Source organism: Myotis daubentonii, chromosome 1, assembly GCF_963259705.1.
Source record: "Myotis daubentonii chromosome 1, mMyoDau2.1, whole genome shotgun sequence".
NCBI classification, from domain to species: domain Eukaryota; kingdom Metazoa; phylum Chordata; class Mammalia; order Chiroptera; family Vespertilionidae; genus Myotis; species Myotis daubentonii.
In genome coordinates this window covers 76,984,975-76,994,726 of record NC_081840.1, presented here as the reverse complement: position 1 = coordinate 76,994,726, position 9,752 = coordinate 76,984,975, and the positions used below count along the sequence as shown (strand labels likewise).

The 9,752-nt window shown below is 38.3% G+C and overlaps 2 gene segments (V, D, J or C); both read right to left on the bottom strand.

Annotated features, from left to right (window-relative positions):
* Positions 1-1,993: 1,993 nt before the first annotated feature.
* LOC132228070 (T cell receptor alpha variable 14/delta variable 4-like) lies at positions 1,994-3,072 on the bottom strand. The segment is given in 2 exon segments: positions 1,994-2,388; positions 2,964-3,072. Coding segments are annotated over 2 exon segments (444 nt in total).
* Positions 3,073-6,416: 3,344 nt separating this feature from the next.
* LOC132228017 (T cell receptor alpha variable 13-1-like) lies at positions 6,417-7,101 on the bottom strand. The segment is given in 2 exon segments: positions 6,417-6,841; positions 7,001-7,101. Coding segments are annotated over 2 exon segments (480 nt in total).
* Between the last annotated feature and the right edge of the window lie 2,651 nt (positions 7,102-9,752).

Sequence of the window (9,752 nt, the reverse complement as noted above, 5' to 3'; positions counted from 1 at the left end):
TTATCACTCTCTTCTTCTGTTACTTTAAACTTGCTAATAATAAAGCAGCCTAGACCAGTGTTCGGCAAACTCATTAGTCAACAGATCCAAATATCAACAGTACAATGATTGAAATTTCTTTTGAGAGCCAAATTTTTTAAACTTAAACTATATAGGTAGGTACATTGTTATTAACTTAATTAGGGTACTCCTAAGGCTTAGGAAGAGCCATACTCAAGGGGTCAAAGAGTCGCATGGGGCTCGCAAGCCACAGTTTGCCAACCACGGGCCTAGGTCATAGTTCTTCAAAGGATCCAGTATAAATTTCTAAAAGAAAATTTTATACCCTAAGTGTTGATATATGTATATACATCTTTCCAACAAAAGTTGGAAGTAACACAAACGCCCATCAACAGATGAATGGATAAACAAAATGTGACAAATACATACATTGGTATATTAGGTTTAAAAAGGAAAGAAATTCTGACACATGCTGCAACATGGGTGAACATTATACTAATATATAACACTAGATGCAATAGGTTACAATATGACCAATAGTGCATTTGTCCACTTTTATGAGGCATCTGAAATAGTCAAATTCATAGTATGAAAACTCAAAGGGTAGTTGCCAGGGGCTGGAGGGATAGGGGGAATCAAATGTTACTGTTTAAGGAGTAGAAATTTTCAGTTTTTCAAGATGAATAGAGTTCTAGAGATAAGATAGTGGTGCTTCTTGACCAACAATGTAAGCATACTTGATATCACTCAATTGTACACCTAAAATGGTAAAAATTTATGTTAAAATGGCAAAATGTTAATAACTTCAATATTTTAAACACATTCCTTTTCTGATTTCTACTGTGCACATCTGCTTTCCAAATCCTATTTAATAAAAGGCTAATAAGTAAATTGTCCCCTTGACCTGGAGTTCAACCAGGGGCAAGGCTGGCCAGCAAACCACCCACAGCCCCCCCACCCAGCCAGTCCCACCCCGGTCAGCCCCCACATTACAATCAGGGGCAGGGCCAGGCTGCCAACTGTCCTCAGCCCCTCCCCCCAGCCAGCCCACCTGATCACCCTGATTAAGGCAGGCCGGCCAGACTCCACATGTGCATGAATTCATGCACCGGGCCTCTAGTGTAAATATAAAAGTGAGTACAATACAAAGTCACTTATGAAACACCCATTACCATTCAAACTATAAGGCACTAAGACAATGGGATTAGACATAGAAGCAGGAATTATTAGAGAATGAGGATTTTGGATTGTGGAGCACTGATAAAACAAAGAAAGAGGGCAAGGAAGTGTGCAAATGTGCAATATGATGGCAAAAAGCTTTTAGAATGGTGATAAAGTTAAGGACAAGAGTAGAAAAAAATAATTCACAGTCTGCTTCTTCAAAAGGTTTCCGTAGAGCCACTAATTATTGATCATTTTATGAGTAAGACTGGTGGGAGGCAGGTAAATCTGAAATGAGCTCTTCCATGCTAGAGTATTAATAAGATGGAAGAACACAAAGTTTGTCACATAGTAGGCACCTTAGAAAGTAAATGAGGGTACCTTACCTCAGCTAACAAATATAAATTTAATTAACTCATTAAATAATATAAAAGACCATAATGTAAAAAAGAGAAGAACAGAAAGATTTCATAGCCTTAGTTATTAAAAACAATGCCTTTAAAATAAAATATACTCAATAAATATTTATTGAACAAATTGATAGGGAAAATCTGACAATTTCACAGTTTTACTGATTTTTGAGTCAGATGTTTCTGAATTTCTTTTCTCAGTTCTTCTAGCTCAATCTATCACAAAATGGCAAGCTATTTATTGAGGCTGTTCTTTGTCTTTATAAATATTTTCAACCCCAAATTTTAAGAATATGGATTTTTTTTATTTATGATAACTCTACACATGTTCCATGAACCTAGAGAGGTATTTTCATAGAGTGTTTTCCCTCTAACCCTACCTACACCTGTGCTGCCACAGCCCTGTCGCTTCCTGTCTGTGATTACAATTCCCCGCCTTGGTCCCTACAGCAGGTGGATGCATGAAGCAGAGCCCTGGGTTTTGGTACACCTCCTTCTAACACCCCTCTCACTGTGGGCTCACTCAGGGCACAGAAATACACTGCTGAGTCCTCCAGCTGTGAAGCTGAGATGACAAGGTTGGCAGAGCTCTTTGCTTTCTGAAAATTCAGTGAGTAGCGGCCTCCTGTGGCATTTTGCTGGTTGTAAGAGTCCTGACGAATGAGGAAAATCATCGCCCCACTGCTGAGCTGCTTGTACCAGAATAGACTATAATTTGGATCACTGGTGTCATATGTGCAATCCAGGCTCACAGCCTCCTTCTCCTGCACCAGTATTGCTTGTTGGCCTTGAGTTACCTTCTGGGCAATACTGGACCCTGAAAGAAAAAAATACAAACAGAAGGTTATGGGATAAGTGATGTGGGACAGAAATAAAAATATATTTTTATATATATGTCTCCTTTTTCACCAATTAACCTTCGCCCCCCACCCCCCACCAGCCATTCCCACCCGTGGCAAGCTCCCACCGCCCCAGTGTCTGTGTCCATTGGTTATGCTAATATGCATGCATACAAGTCCTTTGGTTGCTCTCTAACTGCCCCCCACACACACACACCTCCCCTGCCATTTGTCTCAGGATCTATTTTTGATCATCAAATTTTGTTGATCATTATATCCCACATATGAGTGAGATCATGTGATATTTATCTTTCTCTGACTGGCTTATTTCGCTTAGCATAATGCTCTCCAGTTCCATCCATGCTGTTGCAAATGGTAAAAGTGCCCTCTTTTTTATAGTGGAATAGTCTTCTGTTGTGTAGATGTACCACACAGAAAGAATTTTTTTTACTCCCAGCCAGCTTTCCTTCCCAGGGTACTCATAAAAGACTGCGGCCCCCCCCCCCATTTGTTATGTCACAGAGAAGACCCATTCCCACTGGGGCATCCTTACCTAGCCACATGGAAGTTATGACCACCCTCAGAAGACCAGACACCGACATGTTCAAGTTCTCCCACTGTGTGGAAAATATCTTGTTTTTCTTCTTCTGTTTCAGGGCTCTGCAAGGTGAGGTGACTGACAGATGGAGAGAAGAAATGCTGAGCTGGGTGCTGCTGCTGCCCCAGAACAGGAAACAGGGTTTCTGGTGCAGACGTTGCTGTGGGTCACGTCAAACTTTCTATGTACTGGCTGAGAGCCTCACCCAACCCACACTTCCTTTTGCATTAACCAAGTCTTTTTTAATTTTATTTTTCAATTACCCTTTATGTCCAATATTATTTTTATTTCAGGTGTATAGTATAATGGTTAAACAATCATATACTTTACAAAGTGTTCTCTCTGATATTTTCAGTACCAACCTGGTACCATACATAGTTATTACAATATTTTGTACTATATTCTTATGCTGTAATTTACATCCTAATGACTATTTTATAACTGCCAATTTGTACTTCTTAATAACTTTTCATTTCTTTTCACCCGGGTCTGCAACCACCCTCCTCTCTGGCTCATTCCTAGGTTGCAGGTTTGATCCAAGTTGGGGTCCCTACGAAGGCAACTGGTTGATGTTTCCATCTTACATCTATGTTTCTATCTATCTATCTATCTATCTATCTATCTATCTATCTATCATCTATCATCTACCTACCTATCTCTCCCTCTCTCTCAAATCAATAAAACATATCCTGGGGTGAGGATTTAAATTTTGTTTTAAATATTAAGATCAAAATAGTTAAATGGGTATTTTCTACCATCTCCTAACCCCTTCCCCCACCCCCAACCCCCACCCAAAAAAAAACAATTTTCACAATTATACACTAAGTAGAGTGCCTTGCAGAAGTTCAGGAATCTAGCACAGAAGTTATACTGTGTGAGAAGCACATTCTGAGAACAAAAATATCTGAGATTGTTAGCATGTTAAAGGGTAAGAGGAATGTTTTTATTTTTCGCTAGTCACGCCTTCCCCTGTGCAGCATGGTGCAGTGCCAATAAAAATCTTCTGGGCCTTTGATTTTTCCCATAGGGGAAAGTGAGAGTATGTGAGTGAGCCCTGGCTCTCCCAACTTTAGGGGGAGCTGCCAAAGAGACTCGCCTCATTCTTGCCCCATCCATATTCTGAGGTGAGCTGCCCAGCTGGGAAGTGGGAAGCACCTGGAACAGCACCCAGGGCTCTCAGTGGGCATTAAAGGGACACAGATCCCATTAACTGCAGCACAAACAGAGGACATCAGGACCGTGCCCACGAGATGCTGGGGACACCTTGCTTGCAGATTCCCACAACTGGTCCATGAGCACCCCCAATGCTCAGTGCCTCACCCAAACACCATTCCACTTGGTGGCCAGCTACCAGTGCACACGGGAGGGCAACAAGAGTCAGCCTCTACAGATAGCAGGTTTGTGGGCTCAGAAAGGGTCCCACTGTGCGGGACTGGGTGAAGCCACACAATTTGAGCAGTCAGCACCACCCGAGGGAAAGCAAGCAATAGGGAATCTGTCAGCACACAATCTGGTTTTGCAGGATGAAAAAAAGGCCATAATGTTTGTAGTGAATTGTCTAGCAAAGGGAGGAAACCGATACTGCAGTGAAGGTTTAAAGTCTGAATGAGCCTAAGTATGTACTGACTCTGCATCTCTGACCAGGGTATTTCTTCTTTCATAAAACCGTTCCCATATATACCTGATAAACAGTTAGGTCCATAGTAATTGTGCCCTCTCTCCCTCACTTCTAATTTGGTTTAGGAATAATAAACCCATAAAACAAAAGCCATGCATCATGCATCCCTCTCCCATTCTTCCAGGAAATGGACCAATCAACAGGCACCTTGCTTTTACTGGACTGGAGCTCATGGTTATAGTGAGGAAATAATGGAAGTCATTGAGGTGTTGGGCTACAATACTGGCCTTTCTTGTTAACATGTTATGCATCTGGTTTAATGTGATGCATTTCCTTACAAGAAAAAACAATTAATTACTGACAACCATAACTCTCCCAAGAGCAATTATCTCTCCATACCAGTCACCAATTCTTTAGGGAGACTGTAAGAGATCTTGAAAATAACCTACCCAGGACCACAGGTGGGATAATTGGGAAATTAATGATTCATGCAACATTTTTCATTCCATTTATTTATCCATAACATTAAAAGAATTAACTTTTTTAAAAAATGAATAAGGTTGTGGTTAGTAAAGTTTATTAAGTCGAAACATGAAGCTGAGGCAAGGAGATTTGTCGCAAGCTATCTGTAAATTATCCATTTATCTAATGCCTTTGTGCACTCCACTAATAATACTAAGGTAGCTAATAAAAACTTATAAAAACTTTCCTATATAGCCCAGAAAGAATCATAATGGTAGCAAAAAATTACAAATCAAGGAATAGATTTAATTGTCTTAAAATAACAGAGTTTTATTAAGAAAGACATGTATAGATAAAAAGAAACTATATTTCTTACATAATGAAATAATAAAATACACACATTAGGAGTTCTGATCCTCACAAATCAATATATAAATTTAATTCTATCACAAAGCTTAAGTTAAAATCATGAGTAAACACCAGAACTCACCTTTCTATCTTTAACAAACATCTACTGATTATCATGTGGGAAAATTAGTGCTGAGTACTGAGGCTATAGCAGTGAATAATATACAACACAATCTTTTAAATTCTATGAGAGTATAAATGTGAACAAATATGTACAGAATTTTGTAAAAGAGAATTGCTTTGTGTGTTTAATAAGAAGCTCACTTTCTAAAATCATGTCCTACCCTGATTTCCTCAAACACACAAATAGTACATACCATCACCGGGCTCTGAAAAAAATTCACATTCTTTGTAACAATAAAGTGGTCAGAACATATAGAAAAAAACTCACATTTTGCCACAAATGTAGAAGAAAATTAATATAAATCTGTAATTTACTAAAATTTCTCACAGAACTATTAAATAGCAGGTATTGCAAGAGAAGTCTCAATGAAAAGAAAATGCTCAATTCAAGATATACAATTCAGTGAAAAATCATGATTCTAATTACACCAAAAATTGATGGAAACGTAACCTGTTAGCAAATATTATCTGCTTACATAATTATCAAGTTCACATTTTTTCTATTACACATATTTTCTATAATTGGCATGTAATAATTTTAATCAGAAAAAATAATAAATGCTGTTTTCAAAACACAATAATTAAAATACCAATCATAATAAACATTGTTATATTAATGCTAAGGGATTTTTTATAAGACAGGAGTTTGAATGGCAAATATAAAGTCATCTTTAAAGCCTAAGTTTCAAAATTAAACATTACTAACTCACTTCAAGAATCCATTAAGCAACAAACACCCAACCATATGTTCTAACCCTTTCTGGGTCATCTTGAAACTGACCTCTTATTAAGTGTTTTTATACCAACACACTATTTTCCACTTGCAAATAAGCAATGAGACAAATGCTGTGCTTGCAGGTCTGTCCCAGGCAGAGGGGGCTGCCCCCTCGCAGGTTTGTGTACAGGATGCAGGTGCCTGGGAAGCAATGTGTACTCGCTGCACAGAAGTAGAAGGCTGAGTCTCCAGGTTGGGTGGCTGCGATGTGCAAGGAGAAATGTTTGGCCGCCTTATTCAATAAAACAGTGAGTCTTTCAGCTTGGTTTATGTCCTTATTTGAACGAATGTCTATAATGAACTGGGGACCTTTTCCAAGTTCTTGCTTATACCAAGGAAAGTAGTCAGAGAGACTGTCGGAATAAGAACAGTTGATAACAGTGGTGTTTCCCTCCTGGACATTCAGGGTAGAAGGATGCTGATCCACTTTCTCTCCGTGGCTGACCCCTATGCAGAAAGAAAGAGTCAGAGAAAGGAGAACAGTGACCAGATCATTAAACTTTATCATTTTCTTTTTATCCAGTAACTAAGGAACCCTGAAAAAAGCCAGTGTTGCTTCTAAAGAATATCCACTAATATATTGTTTCCCATAAGCCCTCAACTCACGGTCCAGCTGCAGCCACAAGAACATGAACAAAGCTCCAATGGACGTCTTCATCATTCTTCCTACTCAGGAGCAATTGTGCACCTTCAATCACAGCCAGGGGAGCTCCTGGTCTTATCAAGTTACCCCTCTTTTCCTCTGACCATCATAGGTGTTTCTCACATTCTACCCAGCCAATAAGGAAAAGACTGTGCTTCTGCCAAAGCCTGTTCATTCAGAATCCACTAAAATGCACCCTCCACATGTTCTGCATCAGCACAGGTGCACTGCCATCTTGTGGTTACATTCACAACTACTGAACTTGCTGTTAAATATTCTCTTACCCTGTGCCTCTGAGGGACTCAAAACAGCAATTGGTCAAATAAATTAAGTCAGAACAGAGAATACAGAAGAATATAGAGATCAATGTTTGTAACTCTGCACACTACTGAGTCATTGTTAATATTTTGGAAAGAGTCAGATGCTGTTGGTATTTATTCTACAATGGACTGGGTTTACATCTTTGAAATCTGGAAACTCAATGGTTCACTCTCTTAAGCAAAAAAATATATATATAAAACCTTCCTCTTCAAGCTGTCATACATAAACACAATAGAATACAACTCAGCCTTAAAGATGAATTAAATCTTACTTTTCCAACACTATGGATGGACCTAGAGTGTATAATGCTAAGTGAAATAAGTCAGACAAAGAAAGACAAATACTATATGATTTCACTTACATGTACAATCTAATGAACAAGAGAAACAAACAAAATAGAAATAGACCCATAGATTCAGACACACAGTTGTAGGCTAGGTGAAAAAGGTGAAGGGGTTAAGCAGTATAAAAATGGTAGTTATAGATTAGTCACAAAGATGTAGATTACAGCGTATAGAATATAGTCAATAGTAGCGTGATAACTATGTATGGGACCAGGTTGGCCCTTGAAGCAGCATGAGGACCATTCTATAAATTATATAATTTTCTAAGCCCTTTGCTATACTTCTGAAACTAATACTAAATAATATTGAATGTAATCTGTAATTGAAAATTTTTTTAAATTTAAAATCCCTTCCTCTTTAGCTAAACCTGCCATCCTCATTTGTCTTCTATGAAGAAAAGCTCTTTCTAAAAGGAATATGTAAGGAAAAGATTAGAGTTTGAGGGAGAAGATCATTGGATATTTCAAATACCTTCTATCTCAAAGTCAGCTCCTCTAAGCTGATTTTGCCTGTGACTTTGCTATTCCCAGAGAACTGATAGTACCAAAGTGAATGTTAGGAATCTGTCCTCAATTAAGATGACTAATCTGCCCTTATATCTTCATATTAATTTTAAGGCTCCCAGTCATTCCTATCTATGCCAGATGGTACAGTTTGAAATTCAATTTGCATTGAATTATTCCACATGCCAAGTTTAAACTTCAGGTTTGGTGGCTAGAAGTCTTTATCACTGGCTGTAACAGATAAGGCATATTTTAGTTTAATCCTGGAAGCTTTCTGCTCCCTTTCCCAAAATGTGAGTGCTGTAGCAAAATTATGAGTAAAATTTTATCCACAATGCAAGAATTGGTGATGTATTTTAATAAAACAAAATGAAAATTTCCATTTTGATCTTTCCATAAGATCTTCTTTAAAAAAGACATAGAGGAAGACATAAACAGATGGAAGAACATACCGTGTTCATGGATTGGTAGAATCAACATCATTAAAATGTCCATACTACCTAAAGCAATCTATAAATTCAACGCACTTCCCATTAAAATACCAACGGCATACTTCAGAGATCTAGAACGAACTTTCCAAAAATTCATCTGGAATAAAAAAAGACCCCGAATAGCTGCAGCAATCCTGAAAAAGAACAAAGTAGGTGGGATCTAAATACCAGATATCAAGTTGTATTACAAAGCCACTGTTCTCAAAACTGCCTGGTACTGGCACAAGAATAGGCATATAGATCAATGGAATAGAATAGAGAGCCCAGAAATCGGCCCGAACCAATATGCTCAATTAATATTTGACAAAGGAGGCAAGAACATACAATGGAGCCAAGATAGTCTCTTCAATAAATGGTGTTGGGAAAATTGGACAGATATATGCAAGAAAATGAAACTAGACCACCAACTTACACCATACACAAAAGTAAACTCAAAATGGATAAAGGACTTAAATGTACGACAGGAAACCATAAAAATTCTAGAAGAATCCAAAGGCAACAAAATCTCAGACATATGCCGAAGCAATTTCTTCACTGATACAGCTCCTAGGGCACTTGAAACGAAAGAGAAAATGAACAAATGGGACTACATCAAAATAAAAAGCTTCTGCACAGCAAAAGAAACCATCAACAAAACAACGAGAAAACCCACTGTGTGGGAAAACATATTTGCCAATGACATATCTGATAAGGGCCTAATCTCCAAAATTTATAGGGAACTCATACAACTTAACAAAAGGAAGATAAACAATCCAATCAAAAAATGGGCAAAGGACCTAAATAGACACCTTTCTAAAGAGGACATCCAGAAAGCCAAGAGACATATGAAAACATGCTCAAAGTCACTAATCATCCGAGAGATGCAAATCAAAACAGCAATGAGGTACCATCTCACACCTGTCAGACTGGCTATCATCAACAAATCAACAAACGACAAGTGCTGGAGAGGATGTGGAGAAAAAGGAACACTTGTGCACTGCTGGTGGGAATGCAGACTGGTGCAGCCACTATGGAAGACAGTATGGAGTTTCCTTAAAAAACTGAAAATGGAACTCC